The 20664-nt window shown below is 38.1% G+C and overlaps 2 protein-coding genes across 2 annotated transcripts; one reads left to right on the top strand and one right to left on the bottom strand.

Annotated features, from left to right (window-relative positions):
* Nucleotides 1-9222: 9222 nt before the first annotated feature.
* Nucleotides 9223-14804, bottom strand: LOC122658810. The gene is made up of 5 exons (XM_043853930.1): nucleotides 14446-14804; nucleotides 11442-12335; nucleotides 10591-10676; nucleotides 10109-10249; nucleotides 9223-9693 (listed from the first exon to the last, which is right to left on the bottom strand). Exons 1-5 carry the CDS (start codon nucleotides 14776-14778, stop codon nucleotides 9549-9551), a joined length of 1599 nt encoding a protein of 532 aa, XP_043709865.1. The 5' UTR covers nucleotides 14779-14804; the 3' UTR covers nucleotides 9223-9548.
* A 440-nt stretch (nucleotides 14805-15244) lies between these two features.
* Nucleotides 15245-20265, top strand: LOC122658811. The gene is made up of 7 exons (XM_043853931.1): nucleotides 15245-15465; nucleotides 15606-15695; nucleotides 15791-15945; nucleotides 18928-19048; nucleotides 19124-19243; nucleotides 19794-19864; nucleotides 19941-20265. The coding sequence occupies exons 1-7, from the start codon at nucleotides 15355-15357 to the stop codon at nucleotides 20182-20184; spliced, it is 912 nt and encodes a 303-aa protein (XP_043709866.1). The 5' UTR covers nucleotides 15245-15354; the 3' UTR covers nucleotides 20185-20265.
* Nucleotides 20266-20664: the final 399 nt, after the last annotated feature.

Below are 20664 nucleotides of genomic sequence, written 5' to 3'. Positions count from 1 at the left end.
GTTGCCCGAATGGGGAAATCCACATCAATGGTGATGTTATGTAAGAAATGGTATCATCCACGTAAAACTCACATGGTCAAGAAAAGATAAAGAAGATTATTAAAAAATATTATGTAAGATGGGCTGTAACAAGGTTGGGTTGGGCTGAGCTTTATAGAACCCTAGCCCAACCCTAAGTCCCCTTAGCTGGGCCAAGGCCCGACCCGACCCTAACTCAGGGTCAAAAAAATCCAATCCTGGCCCGCCCTTAGGGTCGGGCCGGGTCGACCCTGATTGACCCTGATCATGGGGAGGGAAAAAGAAATGCATGGGCTAGAATGGACCGGGAAGAACATTATCAATTTTACATAAAATAATAATATAATAAAATATATTATAACACTTATTATCATCATATATAATATATTATATAAAAAAATGTGGGTGAAATTTAAAGTTTATAATGTATAAATTATATCAATATATATTTTATAGTATAACTTAAATTAGGGTCGGGCCGGGCCGGGCCGGGCCAAGCTTAAATCGAGGCCTTAACCCTAATCCGACCCAACCCTAACTCAGGGCAAAAAATTTCCAACCCTGACCTACCCTCGGGACCAAACTTGCACCCCTACGTATGATACATTGGTTATGTGGGAAACTTTCTCCCTAAATCAAAAAGAAAAAAGGCCCTTTGTGATTCATCCACACTGTTTTAAGAATTTTTATCTAAAAAAAAAAAGAGGTTTACTTTCACCCACAATCAAGGGGAGAGGGGTTAAGATGGTGTGCAAAGGGCATTACAGAACAATAAGGATGTTATCGACTTCATATAATAAGGTACAAAACATTTATGACCTTAGATGGATGTACTTTTCTTTATTCACGGTGGAGGAAAACTATCACCCAAAAAAACATGTAGACAAATGAATATTAATTGTGTATTCATCGCATTAGTGTTTTTTTTCTGCTTTATTTATAAGTGTCTAATGGGTGAGAAGAGGAAAAGGAGGTGCCTTAAGGCATAAGGGCATAAGGTAAAGACAAGAGAATTGAAACTCGTGACTACTCAAAAGCGAAGGTAAAGACAAGAGAGTTGAAACTCGTGACCTCTCAAAAGCCTGCATTTTACCGACAATCTTCTCATCTACTTTGTTCACTTTTATACAAGAGTTCACCTCTAACAACCAAGTTCACTATGCCAGCACTTAGTTGCAAAAAACAAAAACTAAAAAGGAAGGGAAGTGGAATTAAATTAATTCGAAACTGAAACTCTTTGTAATCATTACTTTGATGTAAGTAACTTCAACACATACTAAATTACCAAAAACGATAAGAGTTTTAGGTAGATTATATAATCATATGGTTATAAAAACTTGTTTTTCTTTTTGAAAATGAATTATTGAATTACACTTCCCTTTACCAGCAATTAACGGAGTCAATGAGGTTTAGTGATTTTAGGTTACATGAGGCTTCATGGTTTCAGGTTTAGGTTTCAACAAGTGATATGATCTCTGTCCTCCTTATGCATACCTTTATCTGATTGCAAGTAGAGATGAAAATTGATCGAATTCAAATTGAATATACCATTAATCGTATCCGTATCTATATCCATATTTGTATCTAATTAGCGTTCAAAAAGATTAAAAATTTTTGTGAAAATTGATTTTTCAAATACAGATTCCCCTAAAGGTATACAAACATGGGATGAATATGGATTTTTAACTATCCATTTACATCAATAATGGAGACTGAATAGAGTTGTGAGTTTAGAGAGAATTGGAGAAGATGAAAAGGTGAAAGGTAGATTCCATTACATCACTCGGATTGATAATAAAGTGTCATATATAAAATTACATAGATGTTCTTATGATTTTTTTTGTTCATTTAATTACTTGTAACATACCGTGAATTAATAAATCCTACAAAAAAAAAAAGAATTAATAAAAATATTTTAATATTATAAATTATTATTTATTCAAAATGGTCGGCCATGGGACTTATTTAAGGACTAAATTATAATTTACTCTTACTTTTTTTTTAGATGGATGTAAATATTTGTTTAAAGTCTCATGACATCACTTCAGTAGCTGCTAGAGCAACAACTAAGAAGTTATCAACTGAACTAACAATAGATGTACATAGTTTTTCTTTGTTTAATATTTTGTTTTTTTTTTTTAACAAAAAAATATTATTTAATTATATTTTTATAATAGATCCGACTTAAGCAGATCGGATGATATACAATATGTAATTGAAATAACCCTGAACGGTTGTACTGTTAACACATCAACATCCAGTGACTAGCGTCGCCGCGTCGGTGGAATTTAAAGGTGAGGCACCGTCATAGATAGAACCAAGGATTTGGGTCTTCTGTAGCGTGACTCAACGTGTAGTACACATCCGCCAGTCTACAGCGCACGAGCACGCAATCCAACAACCCATCTACGTGTTGGGCTGGCACGCCATGTACTGCAAACCGTGGGATGGTGCGCTACACACTGTCGCGCTACTAAGTAGCCCAACGCTAGAACCAAGGGGGGTTTGTCAAACAGGCTATGCAAAATTCCAACCAAAAAGTAAAAAGGTGCTATGCAATGAAAGAATATTTTGACCCAGAGACCTTCATATGGGAAAAATATCACATCGAATGCAAATTTTAGTATATTTTGTCACTTCCCACTTCTAAAGTTGTGGTATTTAGTCAAGGTCACTGCTTCGGCTGTGAACCCTAGGGTTGATGACGTGTAGACCTGTAATAGGTGAGGAACATAAGAGAGGTCCGGAGCAGATTCCAAGAGAGGACTTTCCGATGCTTAAGTCAATCTAGTAGAACAGACAAGAATGAAGGCGAACAGAGCGAGCAATAATATATGAACAACACAAGAGAGATCTTGAGCAGATTCCAAGATAGGACTCTCCAATGCTTAAGTCAGTCCAGCAGAACAACAAAAATGAAGGAAAACAACGGGAGCAGTAAGTGAGGAAGTAGCCACAGCTATGGCTGCAGATGTTGTAGGGTGTACTACTCCCTTCTTGCTATATAATACACTCCCCTACTACTACTAAACAATAAATAACCTCGAGCAAAGCTCCTGTCTTCTGAACTTTATTGATGTTATAGAACATTACATACTGGTACACCATCACAATACTCTCTTTCCAAAGAGAAGGATTGTGATCTAAATGCAACTCTATCCAAAAGGTGTTAATGACAGAAACATAACTAACATTGTTTTCTATACTCCAGCTTGCCAGGATATGGCCTGCCTGGCTCTCACTTTTAGGAACATACCCAACACCACACAAGTTAAAATTCTCAAATCTAGACAAGATTTGGAATGCCATATTTGAGGTTACATACAAGCTAGCCTTGCTCCCCCATGTTCCTGTAAGGGATTTCCCAAGAAACAAACACATGGTTGTGTCCTGGGATCTTCCCATTTCCCTTTAACAGTCCACTCCCCCCCTAATGCTTAGGCTAGCAGTTGGTTTTTTTTGTTCTTTGCTTTGCCCTCAGGCTTGTATATTCTCCCTTTCTTCATAATATAATTTGTATTCATAAAAAAATCTCAAATCAATTATTTACCAAGGCAATATCCATTGTTGTGGCAAAAGATAAGCCCCATTAAAAAAAAAGTTCCTACGTGCCCTGACAGCCATGGTTTCAGAAATTGGATCAGAGTCGGTAGAATCATCCTTCGAATTGGAATCAGCCAACCCCGATTCCGATTGATGCCAAATCCTGCAACCTATTTTGGAATCAGCCATGAATGCTCGTTGATCTTCATTTTTGGCCATTTTTTTTCCTTCTTATAGTCAGTAAATTAACACAAATCAATGAAAGTTACCTCTTGTAGCAAGAAGTATAAGTCTTTTGAATAAAAAAACTCCAAAAAATCACAGATTTGTGGAAATATTTGCTTCTTCTCAATTCCAATTTCTAAGGTTCCGGTCAATTCTGGGCCGACTCTGACTGATTCCTATTCGATTTGAATTGGAATTGATGGAGGCCAATCCCATGTCAGATTCTGGATTTTAAAACCTTGCTGACAGCTTGGCATATAGCACCACTGAGGTAGGAAGAAGTCGCAATCCTATTGTCCCCTGCAAAAGAATGTAGTCTATTTCTAGATGTTAAAATATGAGTACAAGTTCATACTTCCAGTATTCAATTTTGTAACAGGTAAATGAGCATTGGTCTCTGAAGGATCAGCTCTAATAATCATCGGGTGAAGTGTGAACTGTGTCCAGAGCCCTTTTTTCTACATGTTGGAGGCCTATGGTAAGCAGCTTTCACAGTTCTGGGAGCACCCATTGCTGCTGGGAGTTTTAATCCTTCTAAGGTAAGGTATGAAGATGTTCTACTGTTAGACTGATGGTACAAGGTGCTACAAATGAATACTAGCAGAAGGCACATGAGTAATGCCTGTGTCCACAATAATGAAAAATGACAGAGACATACTTAAAAACGCGTCCAAAAGAAAGAAAGAAAAAAAGGCTTCAGATTGAAGGATCTCAATCTGGGTCTTCAGATCCTACAAAAAATAAAGTTTCTTCATGTTGTCAATTTGTTAATCCATTCAAAGGACTTAAACATTACATGGTTAAACATTCTTCATTGACAAACAATTCAATCTGATTTAAATTTTAAATCACCAAGATAGAAGATTCAAACATAAATTGAGCTGAAAAAGCATTGGCCACGGTTCCAATATCCAGCAAGTTAACAGCACCAAGCTCTAACAACAGAGAGAGGGTATAACACATTGAGTTCTAGATTGGGAATGGATTATAATTGAATAGTGAGGTCTACAGTTTAGTTTTCCTTCTTATCATCATTGCTTTCTTTCTTCCTCTTTAACTTTTCCCTTATCATTTTCAGTTTCCCTGGTTGGATCTAGAAAGAATCAGATTAGGAATTCAGGAGTAGGGTGAAATTAACCACTGGTTTAAACTTTCTAGAGGAAAACAATGCCTGAAGTCCAAAACTCATGCTGTTGACATGGCAAACTGCAAACCCCCCCCCCCCCCCCTAAACCACTAATCCGAAAATCAACCCTCCTGATCTTTAGCCACAATTATTTGAGCCTTAAAATGATCTTTTACTGATAAGAAAAAACCTACAGATCTTTCCACAATAATACAAACAAGATTTATAGACAATTCAGAGACTAATTGGCTCCATGACTCACCTTGACATAACTTTTCTTGAGATGGCACACAATGAAAAATAAGCGCTAATTTCAAAATATGCTTCACTAGAGGCAGATGTCACCAATTCATCATGGTTGATTGCCTTCGAAAATCCAAATTTTATTATTGTAGTGATGGTCTCTATAAATTTCTATTCAGTTTCACATGTCTCAGTGCTAGCAAGATTGAATCACATTATTTGCACTGTAACCCTCTCAAGAGCATGTCTAAGACGACATATAACTTTTTTCTTTTCTGGATGAGTAACTAAACTTTATTGGGCATATATCCAATAAAAAAAACCGTACATAAAGTTTACAAAGCATTGGTAGAACCATATTAAACCTTATCAACAAACTCACTTCAAGGCCATATCCTATATCATTCCAACAATAAATCCAATAATACAAGTTCTAGGCTTCCTAATAAATTCAAATATACATGTTCCAAGGCCTCCCCTTCACATAGTTGACCCATTTACAATAGCACATGGTTATCAATAGAGCAATTTATTTTCTTGTGAATAGAATGTAAGCTTTCCTCACAGTAATCCTATTGTTCATTCTTTAACTATGTCAAATGAATTTTTCATATTCGTACCAAAAAAAAAATATGAATTTTTCACATGTATAGATCTCTTTTAAAATTGCAGGGTTCAAGTTATGTTGGTGATAGGCTTTTATCAGCAGTGATACCTTATGAAAAAAGTAGATTTATGATGGACAAGTGTGGGTCAAGCCACCAGATAGTAAAAAGATGTAGAAGACCCATCCAACATTGTGGAACTATGACATAAATATGATTCGTGGACTCTTTATCCAGGCCTTTAGATGGAGAAGAACTGTTTCCTGACTCCTAGAATTGTGGGAGAGGGATGATGAGGATATTGGAGTTAGGAAGTCGGGAGAATTGAAGTTTTCTTCTAGCTTCTCAATATCCATTGGAGACTATTTACCCATAAAATTATTAAAATAAAAAAATATCTTGGATACTAGACATGTTTAAGAAAAAATTCTTATTTAAACCTAACATACAACATTTACACTGAGAAGGCTAGGATACTCTAGCTTTGTACAACTGAACTGCCAACTGCCTGCTTTCCATCAGGCAGGTTCTTACCTGTGCATTGCCATCTTGATTCCTAAACAAGCCCAGAGATGCAGCTCTTGAGATATCATTACCAATGGAAAGCCGGATAGTTGTAGATAAGGTCCACAAATAATCCATAAAACTACCAGTATAGCTAACACAGCTGGAAGTTCAATGGAAGCATTAGACAGATGTCAGAAACCATTATCTGAATTTGACTAGAAAATAATGGGTTAACATACAGAAATATAAGGGCATTTAAATGATGGAGTTTCTATACATATGATGTACTGAGAGCACCATAATTGATATTGCTACCTTCATACAACATAGTTAATGTCATCCTCGTTGCTGTACCTCTTGAATGTATCAATTAACCAGGCGATGAAACACAGACAAAGTAATTCAGCAGGAAAAGGTGCACGACCTGCTGTGGTAAACTGGTACAAGTTTGAATTGTAGCCAATGGGCCTTTTCCCAGGGAGGAGGGGGGGGGGGGGGAGGCACTGTATACATTATGGTACAACTCGGTATCTAAAAATGATGAATACAGAAAAAGTATGTAACCATACTGCAAACGTTTGCAAATAATACAGCCAAGGTACAAAATGTGCAAATGTTTTTGTAACTTCGACAGATATGCCATTTGGATTCTATTTTCAAAAAAAATCAATAGATGTGCAAATAATTCACAACTAGCTTTTAAATTTACCAACTACAGTCGAGATGGGTGATAAGGTTCTAGCTTATCCTTTGAAAAACAAAATCCTAGATTGACAACAATCAGCATCATCAATGAAACATGTATACACATGCATATGCAAAGATAGCCATACTCTTGACATAGTTTGAGAGATGCATGCTTGTTGACATAGTTTTCCATAAAAATGCTTGTCACCTTTGAGTGCTTTCTGAAAATAACACATGGCAATATGGCATTCCACTTTAACATAGGTCTTGGCTCGTGATAGGCAGCTGGGCTCCTATAAGGTAAAGTGAAGTTCATCCAACTAAAATATATGAATAATAAAAGCATATATATTTGAAATTTAGTGCGCACTTACTATTTCAAGTGGGTATTACGTAATTATATCTTAACTCATAAAGGAAAATATTTTATTTTGCTAGGTGTTGGTATATTTATATCTTAATTTTTCAAGGAAAATATGTAACTTGGTAGGTGTTGGAATTATGGGGACAAAGTGCATGCATAGTAAAAGAAGTAGTAATACAGAATGTTCTTATTTCTAGTCAAAGCTTTAGTTCAACCCAAACTCTGTCACTTAGCTTTCTTGAACTAATTTTCCCATTACCCTCGCCATACTTTTGATTTACGTATGCACCACCGGCATCCGCCTACTACCAAAATAACTACCATCAATCTATATAACAGTTTGAACTATAAATCTTCTAAAACTGATAATTGGCATCACCAATGTGATCCTGGATTGGAATTCGCCCCCCCCGCCCCTCCTTTTTAAGCAGAACATAAAGGAACACTATCTGGTTACAAGTAATGTAACCTTACACTCGCTACCCCAAGGGGGTAGCTCAGTTGGCAAGGACCAACACCTCACAATTAAGAGGTCATGAGTTCAACTCTCCTTGGGGGCTATCTATAAAAAAAACACATTAAACTCTCTGGAATCCTTTTTTTCCCCTTCAGATATATTTCTTTACCTTGTAATCCCATACATGGCATTAAAACAGAATACAGAGCTACAATCAGTAATCTTGCTTCGAAGAGCAAAAAGGCCATGGAAGCAAATTATGCATCCAAGTCAAGTCAGTCATCAAGCTGATGAAACAAACATTGGTTGGCACAGAAGCATTGCTTGTTACAGTTGCATTGCCAATTCATCTTTGCTAAACCTGTTGTAGATTTCTTCCGTAGCTCTTTTGCAGCAAAAGAGAACCAGACTGCTATTCAAACTTCAAGAACCAGTACCAAGTCCAATACAAGGTACACCCATTTTTTCTTTTTTCCAGTTTTGAAATGCATCACAACTCAAATCAACCAATTCATCACTTGGTTATTTATTTTTTCTAAATTTTGAATACTGCAAAAAGGAGTCATTAAGACTGCCAGTGAAGGATGATGATGATGATGATGAGGCAGCAGCAGCTGCAGAGGCTGCTGATGGGAGGCCAGCTTACTGCAGGGATAGGTTTCATCATGCATTACCGGGAGGGCAGTGTTGCAAATGGGAGGAGCCACTAAATTACTTCCCAAAATAAGCATTGCTGGTCCTCATTGTCAGAGAGCTAACAGTGCTTGAATTACACTCCAGAAGAGAAATCATTTCATTATATTCAGTACAACTGAAGCTTTTAAGTATTCGTATCATTATTTTGCAGTAAACAAGCATGGATTAAGAATCATGAGCACAATTTTCACACAGATAATAAATGATATGTCAACTAAGGCTCAATTTGCAATTCCCTTATTTTTCCGTCGTACATGACAGGAAGAATATTTGGGCAGGGCTGACAATGGGTTTCAATTGTATGAGTGACCAAGATACCATCATGCACGCCACTTCCCCACCCCCGACTTGAATAGGTTATGCCATCATTTTTTTTGGAAAACACCTAGAAAATTAAATTGGCAATCATTTTCCAAATTTTCTATTGCATTTTAATAATTTAAAAAAAAAAAAGAACTCCTGTTCTACAACTCCTATGCAATTTTCTTTTACTTCAAAGACAATTCTGATAAATATTTTCTGTTGAAACAAGCAAAGCCCAAGGAGAAAATAAAAACGATATAATCACTGATGAATTAAACTTGGGAATTTCATAATGGTTCTATACATTTAACTGTTTGACACAATAATGCAATAGTCAGGTCATACTGTAAGAATACATACAGCAAAAATTTTTAAAATAGAAACAGAAGTTTGAAAATCCACAATAGAAGTGGAAGATATCATTTTCCTCTTTGATTCTGCATTAGTCACCTCCTTTGCGTACCTCAAAAGCATTTGGTAAATGACTTGGGGAACAAATTGGAGCTGATGCAAGCAGCAACTTGGAAGTTATGACATAGAAGCCAACAGGCAAGACCACTGGATAAATCAAACTTCCCCATCTATCAAGGTGTGGCTTATCATCATTATCCTGGAAGGTGTTCGTATTATAGAATCTTCAGGAGTCTCTGATGGGGCCTGTCTTGTTGTTTGGGCCTTCACCATTAAGGATTTTTAATATTAAAACTTACTGATATAACATTTTCCCTCAGCTGACAAACATTTCCAGAGAGCATGAGCTTCATGTGGTATCCATTAGATAAGTTTCTTGCACCAACGGAGAATACTAATCAATTTTGGTTCAATAATATCCCTAACTGTTCGTTTTCTTCTTCTTGCATCCTCTAGGTCAAGAGTTCTATATGCAAGAGCTACCAAATACATGGCAGGATGGAGTCTCCTACGCATAACAAAAGAGACATGAAGCCTATTCAGTTCATGTGGTCGAAGTGGAGATTATTAGACATTTTTTTTTTAAAAGAGATTTTTAGACATTACTAAACCAATTTGATTCCAAGAAAATTCGACATCCCAAAGTTTCTAATCAGATGAAACAGAAAATAGTAAAAAGTAATATATCTGCAGACGGTCCAGGATGATATGTCCATTAGGGTAAAAAAGCTCACAGCTACATGTATTAGTAAGAATTAAGAGATGGCATACAACTATTTGTGGACTTTTAATAGTATTAACAAGGTAAAGGCAGCATAGAAGAACCAAGAGAGCTACATCATTTGGAAAAAGGAGTAGGGTGTGTGTGTGAATGAGAGAGAGAGAAACAAGGCTACCACGAATGAACCAGAAAGATTACTCACTTTTCAGGCTGTTCAGCTGCATCGTATCTATCCCAATACCTTTGGGATGGCACTGTTCTTCCTCTCTTATCTCGACCAAATGTTTCAACATACCAGCCACCAATGTCATGCATGCTGCAACGAGGCTCAAAAAGCCAAAATCTGTTGAATAAAATTATGCCAGTTGAGGATATAATATATCATTGTAAATGAAAAGATAATGAGGTGCTAAGCTGACTAAGTAATGCTTTTATGCAGGAGATCTCGACTCTTACGCATCTCTCAAATTTGCTATTCAGCTTCAGCATGAGGTTCACACACTAGTTTCAGGATTATACTAGGCAGCTTTAAACTCAACCTAGTCCGTGTTAGTAATAATTTCACTCTAGGGGGAAAAAAGACTACAGATCAGAACAGAGTAAACTTGGTTTAATCATCAGGCTGCATCAGCTACAAAAAGTGAACAGCCATCAAAATGGTTTTGAGGAAATGAGTCAGCTCACTTGCTAGGGGGTAACCGGGCTCTGCTACATCTACATTCACAAACAGAAACTTCATCTTCAACCTGATACCAGTGCATATGCTTCACCTGAAAAAAGAAAAGAAAAAGATAGCATCAATATGTCAATACAAAACTATTTTATTCAAAGAACAGAATATCTTTTGAGTAGTAACGTAGTTGGCATAGGGTATCGCAAGTTTAGTTGAATAACAGAATATCTTTGCCTCTAGCAAGGGAGTATTTGCCACATAATTATGATTCAACTCACATACATCATAAATGAGAAACACAAAATCAGAGAAAAATATCCTGTAGTAATAATTGACACTGTGGGTGTTTAAAACTATAAACACCTAGCTGTGGTAGATAAATATCTTCACTTAATGCACTACCAATTTTAGGCCTGAAGAGTAGCCTGCAATACCTCCATTAGCAACATGGATTTGGATGCAGGTTTTCCTAGCATCAAAGGTGGGAGGAAGAGGCCAACTTTCACGTTAAAAGCCAAGTTACAATCATTGCGTACTGAAATAACACCACATCACATGCATATCAATCAAAATCCTAATCATCTCTCTACTGCTACCTTCCTATTAGAAGGCATCAAGATGTAAGAGCGTGAAGTTCTAAAAAGTAGCTATTCCCAACTTATAACACCCAGAAATATTTCCCATTATCTCTTGACAATATGCCATACACAATATCAGGAAACTATAGTCTATAGCTAATGGTCACACACAGAGGGGATGGGGTACGAGAGTATGACAACTGCAACAAAACAAATATAATTGGAAAGCCATAGGCATATTGGAATGCGGAGAAAGTACATCAAAGAAGAACACTAATACAAACCAGTAGTGTTCTATGTTTCATAATCACATGAGTCTTTATGGTGTTGCTGTTGTAGACAGAGCAGGACCCTTCTTCCGTGCTGGTCCCCAGGCCATTTATTGTTCCTAATAGAACTGTTGATCCAACCAATCCACCAGAGAAGGAGTCCATAGAAAACTCTTTTCCTTCACTAATTGAATCTCCATGTAAATTAAGATAAACATGGATCTGGTCTTGAGAATCTCGATCTTCAGTCTCATTAGAACAGCTTTTAGGAGGCGTCCTAGTAGCCACAGCAACCACTCTTCCAGAAATGTGCAATTCTAGATCTTTATAAACATCTGATACAGAATCTTTGTAAGCTTTTCGGTGCATCTGTGGGACCTCTGAGTTATCCAAAATCCCAGATCTTACAGTGGTCGTTGCCTGCTGTGCAGTTTGGGCCGTCCTAGAAAGCATGGACATAAAAGAACTCAGCTTTTCAGAGTGGGCATATGATAATTCAGAAACTTCATCGATTAGGTATACAACTCCAAAAAGGTCACGCCCTGAAACCAAGTGCAGCACCTCAGGAGTTCCATCTGCAGACCTTTCCTCGGCTTCGAAACAGTCAGGAAGAAGGTCCATTGACTCAATGACAGGGCCATAATAAGCTGAATGGATGGCTGAATAGAATTCCCCCTCGAGTATGTCAAAATAGCCTGACCCAGCCACCACCTTTTCCTGTGATAATATTTCACTTACAGCAAATCTGTACCATTTCAGCCATTCAACAACTTCCATCTGCTTTGCCACAGTCATACAAGATTCATATCTGTACATAGATGAACGTTTTTTCAAATTTTTCTGCAGAACCTTCTTCTGAGAAAACAAATACCTGTCATAGTGCGCCCTTTTCTCTGAATCTGAAAGAATCTGTACAGCAACATTTGGTGAAATTTCTTGAAGTCACAAATTTCACTTCATGAATACCATACCATGAATCATGTTAGCATTCTTGCCAATCCACACACCATGCATGTACATGGACATAATAAATCCATTATGGAAAAAATAGAATTATTTTGGAAATGGGCTTTTGCAACCACATATTCTCATGGAAGCAAAACCAAGATCATATTCAAGGGTAGTATGCCAGAATTTGTGATAAGACAAAAGCCAAACATTACAAACTGCTACAATCTTTTAATCCATAAATGAATACAGAATAGATGGTAAAATTGGACTTCCTAAATAATAGACGCTGACATAAACTCCACTAACGAGCTGATATATATCATGAATCTTCCCTATTGATTATTTAAGGTGATGCCGATCACAGCCAGCAAGAAGAAGAGAAAGGAGTCACTTGCGATTTGGTCTGGTTCATCATTGAACCAATCTTTGACCCAAAACATTCCTTGTGTGTGGAGATTTCTGGTTCCCTTAAAAACAAGATCGTGGGAATCTAATTAGGATATTATCTTATAATTTTTATTATTATTTAGTTGTGTAAACAGACTAGGATAAGTCCACTCCTGTTTAAGGGTATATTTTGTTTCAGTTTCCTTATTGAAGTAGGTTGTTGGGTCAGATTAGGAAGCTTCCCACATTGCCCATGCATGTAGGAAGTTCCTCCAGTGAACACTAAAATCCTTAAACAGCCACCACTTGCAGGCTTTAGCCACCCTCACTCACTGAGGCTGAATAGGAGAGCCAATAGCTCAGCATTTACTAGTGTCCTCCCCTAATAGGAAATGGTAGCATCCAATTTGGATATGAAGACAATACCCAACTTGGAAGGGCCAAAGATTCCCAATAGGCATATATCAAAGTTAAGCTTGAAAGTGTGCACTCGTAGTACAACAGGAAGACAGAGCTACAACCTACGAGTGGGGGAAGAATGAGCTATATACAGAACCAGTCTCCAGAGTCTAGTGTTTGATTTTGTGGAAATGTCTGAGAAGAGTTCCATGGTTCTAAGCCAAAGAGCTAATGACCAAGATCCTTTTGAAGACATCCTGGAAAGAGCTCAACCATCCTGCAAGATCTTGATTTTTTTTTTTTGTCTCGACAAAAGTACATACAGCTGGCCAGAAAACCATTTCAAAGTAACTCCGGTACGATTCAACGACAAAGAATCAATGTCCTTCTTGAAAGCCCAATTCAGTACAAGAAGGCATTTTTTAAGAACCCTTTAAAAATAACCTCACACCAACTGTTTAAAAATTCTTTTGTTTCTTAAACAAATTTCACAAAAGTTTAAGTATTTCAGCATTCATCTGTACCTATGAATCTCTGGAGCGCATCAAGCATGTCAACCATAATTATAACAAGGAGCTCATGAAGCTCAAAAAGAGTCGGCTGAAACTTGAACCCCACTTAAGGGTCTAGAGCCACAGATGAATGGCCAGCACAAGCTCAAGTTACCTCAGAACATCATACAATGCATTCAATGAGCACAATTTCAGCTATCCAATTCATTGCCTATCCAATATGAGATTCTACTTCACCACCCAAGAAACAGTCTAATACAACCTTAACTCCCCACTATGATACAGAAGCCAAACAATGTTGACGAAGGAAGCAGAATGAATTATGGTTCTAACCGTGACTAGACACATATTCCAGTATAAGTCAGATGCTTCCAAAGAATTCACCTTTTTAACCTATCCCATAGTACGCTAGCCCAATCTAGGGCTCATACACTAGATCAAACCCTATTAGGCACATAACAAACCACGACGCATAGGTATCGAACCTATGACGTGGTGCCTGACCCTGATACGGTCGATACGTCATACTAGGCTGGTCCAATATAGCGCCCATACACTAGATTGAGCCCATTAAACACATAACACTATATAGTTCATAAGTCTACACTGTTCCCACTTCATATGTCCGTTCAAACATTTAGAAACAATTATATGACACCAAATGCAGAGGAATGCATTTCATTGTTAAAAGTAGCGATTAAAACGAACCAGCAATTCAAGGGAACTAGATTACTGATTAGGAGGGTGCCCGAAGATTATAAGCACCATACCTCATAAGCTGCAAGAATTTGAACAAATCGTCGGGAGGCGGTTGGGTCGCGGTCGGAGCTAATAATGTCTGGATGCGTTTCTTTGGCCAATTTATGGAAGGAAGCTTTGATTTCGGCAAAGCTACTAGTTTCCGACAACCCTAAGATGTCGTATGCGTTCTTTCCGTCGAATTCAGTCTGAGAGGTAGCTGTGCCACTGAACCATCGTTTGCTACAATTCACCAAGAAGCAGTGAGCGCATGTACGGTGACGGAGAAAAGTTTGTAAGGAGATTGAAAGAGTCGCTTGATGATAGAATCCAAGGAGTCCGGTTTCTCCGGCACAGGAAGCCATTTTCACTTCAACAAATCGGGACTCAGGAGTCAGGAACTCATTGCTATAGCGGCATGAGTCACCCGGAGACTTTTCTCGTCACAGAGAACTCTTCCCCATTTATTCAGCGGATTTTTTTGAGCTGGTTGCTGATTCCGGCTCGTACAAAGCCGGGAACCACTCCGGCACGATGCCACGTGTCGGTTTTAAATACGTTGATATATTGGCAAATCATCATTTGACCTCCCCACTACGGTTTGAAGATTGTTTAGGGAGAGACTTCCCCACACCGCCAGTGTGAGTAGAATCTCCTGCCCATGAAACTATGAAAGGCGGTAATGACTAATGACTACCTGCTGATGCCGCCGTGCGCGCGTAGGGCCACGCTTCCCACAGAGAACTCTTTCAATCGCTTCACTTCCATATTTTTCTCTGTTTGGGCTCTTCTATCTGCTATAAAGAAGAAGGTTCTGCACAACCCACACTGGAAGGCTTTTGTAAATGGTTGTCAGTATAATGGAGATAGTATGATTCTTCATATCAGTTTACCTAAAATAGACTTTTTGAGAAACAATTTGGGTTTTAGCTTGACAGAGAATGAGCTCAGCTTCAGCCTTAGAAGCAGATACACCTGACCTGATATGTCAGCTAGACAACGTCCAGGGTATGGTCGATGCCCTCAGCTCTGTTCGATGGAAACGCCACCAGGTTGGTCCCACTTCATTTCCTCGTCATTGGGTTTCTGCAATTCCTCTGATCATAATCTTCTCAAGGTTGCGACGACATTGATTTTATAATTTATAGGGTTTCCTCCGTTCTTTTGGTTTATCCTCTCGTACATGAATTAGGATGCACTTGTTGAACTGTCGGAGCATGGCATTGTTTTGATTGTTGAAGAAACCGGTTGCCTTCAGGCCAAAGTCTATCTGAAGCGTGAGGTATTATTTTTTTGTTTCAATTCTATCTCTTTATATGCTTCAATCTTTTATCTGAATTTACATTTATTTTTTCTTACTTGATTTTCTGCTTTTAGCTTTTCCTCACTTACGAATATGGCACTGACCGACGCCCAAGATTCGGAGTGAGCTTGAGCCTCTTTGTTGATTCCCTGAACACATTTTCTACTCCTGGACATCCAAGCACAATTGAAATTCGATATCCAGGACCTGATATGCAGCTCCTTCTCCAGTAATTCTCCTCCTCCTCCATTTTATCCTTATTTATGTATAGTCTTGGCTTTGATTTAGGTGCCTTACAGGTGAATATAACAAGTATCGCCATCATCTTAACCCTATCTCGACTGTTAGGAAATTGCTACATGGATTCATAACAACATTAACTTTTAGGTCTTCTGGTTACATCAATGCGCTAGAAAATTGTCTAAGAATATTGTTTTTTTTTGTCCCCAATCCTAAATATTAGTATCTCTTATTGTGATGAAGTGGAGAACATGTTATTGTAACTATAGTTAGATTAAGGAGGATTGGTTTGCTAATCCGTGCTTTATGGTACCCGCTGCCTCCGGTTCTTATTTACTGCATTTTATCATCCTTATAATTCTTAAACCTTTTGTATTATATCGTGGATTGAGCATAAAGACTAAGGTACTTGATAAAGCCTACTAGCCATTCGGCCATTACTGGAAGATGTCTTGGCAGTTTGCATTGTAGGTCAAGAAGAAAATTCTGTGATTGCTTTTGTGTCTGAGTACGATTTAATTATCTGGGAGCTTGTCCCTCTGGGTAACAACCTTTTTTTAAGAACCATAAGATGGATTGGAACACTGTTGACCCTGGACAGAAACATCAGCAATAAGGGTGCCGATAACTCTGGAGGAGCTTTAGTCCAGGAACCATGGGTAGTACTATGAAAGGTATTTTGACTATTCTGCTGTTATATTCTAGCTTCTGCTGATTAACTAGAAAACTACATCATCAAAAAATTTAGAATAGCTGTGTAACTCACAGGCTTTCGCTCAAACCTTGTTAAATTCAGATGGATTCTTTGGAGTTGTATTGGATTTCAATTTTCCAGTTTTTTGGCTCCAATATTTGCAGCCAGATTGCATCTGGACCTTACAGCTCTTAAGTTCTACAATGATGACGTCTCCTTCTCCATGTCTTGAGGATTCTGATGTCAGTAATTCTCCCACTGAATGTCTAATATCAGAAGTCCTCTCCCCTCTCTCACATTATTGGGTGGTTCCTATCTTTTTGTGAGAGAGGGGAGAGGACTTCTAGTTTTATATAATCTGCTGCTCTCTCTGCAAGGCTGTCCAACAGATATTGTTCTGGATAGGCATTCTCCTCGTTGAATACTTTTCCTATTCCTGCTACTCCATGAAGAGTGAAGGAGAATGTGATATAGAGTTTTTGAAGCAGAAAAGCTTTCTTCAATCAGCACAAACCCGTTTGGAAACCCAGACCTAGACAAACCGGGCCCAATCTGGTTTCAGTCCAGTAGGATTTCTTTATTTGTGTAGGTTATTCTAGTAATTTTTATTTTTATTTTGTTTTATTTTATGGGAGTTTAGTATGTAGGAGAGTCTGTTTTCTAGTTTCATTGTTTCTTGTTGGAGTCGATTTCAGTTTTAGAAGAGTCTATATATTCATGTAATTGTAACCATCGATCAGATTATTGAATGGAATATTGAAGTTGGTTTTGTTTGAGCAGTGGCCTGTTTTACCTGATTTCCAAAGCTGATCGAGTGCTTCTGGGTTCTCCTTCTTCTTCCCTGATCTCTCCTTTCTTCTATTCTTCTTATATTCTCTTCTATTCTTCTTCTCTTTCTTTCTTCCCCTTCCTAGTCTGGGTGGTACTTGTCGTCCACCTGATTTAGATCGAACACCTTCAATTTTGTTCCTACCTTTCTGAGATTGTGTGTAAGTTCCTTAACCAGAGTCGGCTTTAACCCACGATTCTGGTGGTGAAAGACCAGCTCTATTGTGCATTACAAACCTGATTACTCTTCCGCTACCGTAAATTCTGCCAGTTGCAGCCATTGAATATTATTTTTAACACTATTAATTCTCGGCAATGATCAATTGTATTCAATAGGTTTTCAGGTTAGTAACCTTCATCCAAAATTTCAGGTCATTCCGAGCCTATATGGTTGAGATACCACTCCTGAGATCGAACCAGTTCACTGCTGGTTTCATTTCTATCATGAGATTGAAGAAGAAGCTCACTTTTTGTATTTTGCACATAAGGTCCCAAATTTGGAGAATTACATAAACAGCCTACCTTCTTGAAAATCTATTCTATTTTATTCCCATCCTTTTTCTAATTTCCAGAAATACCCTCCACTTGTTTATTTCCAGTTGAGACCCTGAATCTGTTTCCTTTCATTCAGGGGTACTATACTTCAGAATATTTATAGAATTGTCACTACTATATAATTGGATTTTTATTGATATAGTGGGACAATTGTGACCCAGAATTAGGGTTTTGGAACTTGAGGTTGCATTAGTTTTCCAGTGAGACTTCTTATGGTCGTCTCGAACGCCAGCATAGATTAGTTAGAAATAAGGGGGTGTCAAGATGGCCAGCTTGCTGCAAAAGGAAAAGGATATTTATTGATTGTAGAGAAAAATTGTAAAGGAACTCAATGGATTCTGCACAAATATCATAGCCAGATTCGTGTGCTTGTTGTCTTCACTAGTAGAACACTAGAACATTTTATTTTACAGAAGGAAATGTTGAATGAGGGTGGAAACTTGAAATAATTTTGCCGGCACTGAAAATCTACCTAGAAAGGAGTTGTAGAAGTAAGACAACATCCCATTAGGTTTAGATATAAACTTCCCAATTGGGCCAGATCATTTTGGGATCCTGATGCATATAGATACAAGTGGTCCAATGGGAGTGCATTGAATCCGAGCCTTCCGGAGGTATTCCATGCTGGTTTTAAGAATGAGTGATTGCTTTTCTCCAACCCTTACTGCCCAACCTGACCGCAGTAGTTTTCTTCGCAGGGATGGGATCCTCAGGACCCCACTACTCGTCATATTTGGTTTGGTATTGCTACCGCTCCTCACTCCTGAGTCGTTGCTTTCTAAAGCCATTAACTCTGCTTCAACAGTGCCTTCTTTATTATTCTCTCTCCCCCCTCCCCCTTTTTATGACACTGCCTCAGCAGTGCTTGAATGTTGCTTATCTGTGTGAATCTAGGTCAGTTGATACACCAGATGCTTGCATTTATGCTGAGATAAGAACAAGAATTCCTGATACCATGTCATGGGACTATAATTTTGAACCTGCAGGAAGCACCCCACTCACTTTTACTGTGAAGGTATTCATTTTTACTTTAAGAATATTAACTTGACGTTACCTATATTATTTTCTACTCATAATGGCAAATTTCCAGTCTGCAGCTCTGAAGGAGGCCATTGATGATCTTGATTGGCCAGGTTCAGGCATCCAGATAGTTCTACAGCCAGATCCTCCATCTGTTACCTTTAGAGGTGAAGGCCATGGTGATTTACAGGTATCCTTGACACCTTATTCTATGAGCTAGGATGTTTTACTTAGGCCACGTTTGTTTGCCGGATAAAAAGCGGTGGGAAATTTGTGAGGGCCACGTCCCACATGTTGTGGGTTGGATTGACAAGGAAAGGAAAGGAAAGGAAATAATGGAATATGCATTTTGTAGTGGGGTGGGATTTAATGGGAGAGAGAGGAAATGGACATGGGGTGGGATTCCATGGGAAAGAAAGGAAATAGGAAGAGGAGAGAGATAGACTCAAAAGTAACTTTTCCATGAATAGTGTCAAAGTCCTACCAATTTTGGTAGGACTTTGAAAGTGAATGGGGTGGGAAAAAGAGGGATGCCACCTCACCAGACAAGAATAAATGCATTTAATGAGCTAATCTGGCAGTTTCCCACCCCATGTATCCAAACACACACATCCTTGGTATTTTGTGGGGAAATAGTACATTTTTCCCACCCCTTTTTGCCTATCCCACTTTTATCCAGCAACCAAACGAGCCGTTAGCATTTAATCCTCACCGTTGGTTCAATTTGTCATTCTTGACAGATTGACTTCATGTATTATGCAAATACCGATCTTCTGATTGCATTTCAATGCGATCGCCGGGTGTCTTACAGGTATCTTTTAATACATTTCTACCTGATACATTTGTCCAGTTATCTAAGTATGTTACTTATTGCCTCAATTGGTTAGGTATAAGTACAAGTTCCTCCATGCAACAACTTCAAACATTCCTAGCAGTGTTATAAAGGATAATAGAGGGAGCAAACTGTCTATTGGAAGGGGTGGAATATTGAAAGTACAGCACCTGGTTTCCGTTGCAAGATCATCCATCCCACACATTGATTCTGCTGGTTATCAGCAACCTAGTCGAATTGCTTATATCGAGTTCTTTGTCAAACCTGAGGAAGAGGAAGATCCCGTTAATGATTCATAGCAATTTTTTTTTAGGTATTAACTCCATAATCAACCATTGGGCTTTATGTACGATCGTGTTTCCACAGTTTCCTAACTAGTCTTATTTATATTCGTTGTGATTTCCACAGATGAACTAACTTCACTAAGTAGGAGGATATATATGGGATATGGAGCTGAAACTCTCTATCATGTGTGATTATATTTTGCACCTTACTAGCTGAGATACCTTCTTAATGGTTGTGCTAGCTCCGCTATTTTCATTTGTTTTGCTCTTTGATTGGGGTCTAATGAGGAAAGAGTTTAAAGGTCTTCAAAGATCAGAGACTACTGATATATGAACTTATTTGACGGTCACCTGTTTCCCTTTTAGGGATTTTGAAATTGTATAGGCTCTATTTTGGAGAGGTATGTGTTTTGTTCTGATTTTTTGAAGATCACTAAATTCTTTTTTCCTTATTCTTATCCAATGTATGTATATATGGAAAATCGACCTTTACAA

Source organism: Telopea speciosissima, chromosome 4 (genome assembly GCF_018873765.1).
Source record: "Telopea speciosissima isolate NSW1024214 ecotype Mountain lineage chromosome 4, Tspe_v1, whole genome shotgun sequence".
NCBI lineage: Eukaryota > Viridiplantae > Streptophyta > Magnoliopsida > Proteales > Proteaceae > Telopea > Telopea speciosissima.
Note: the sequence above shows the minus strand (reverse complement) of the source record. Positions and strands in the feature narration are given on the sequence as shown.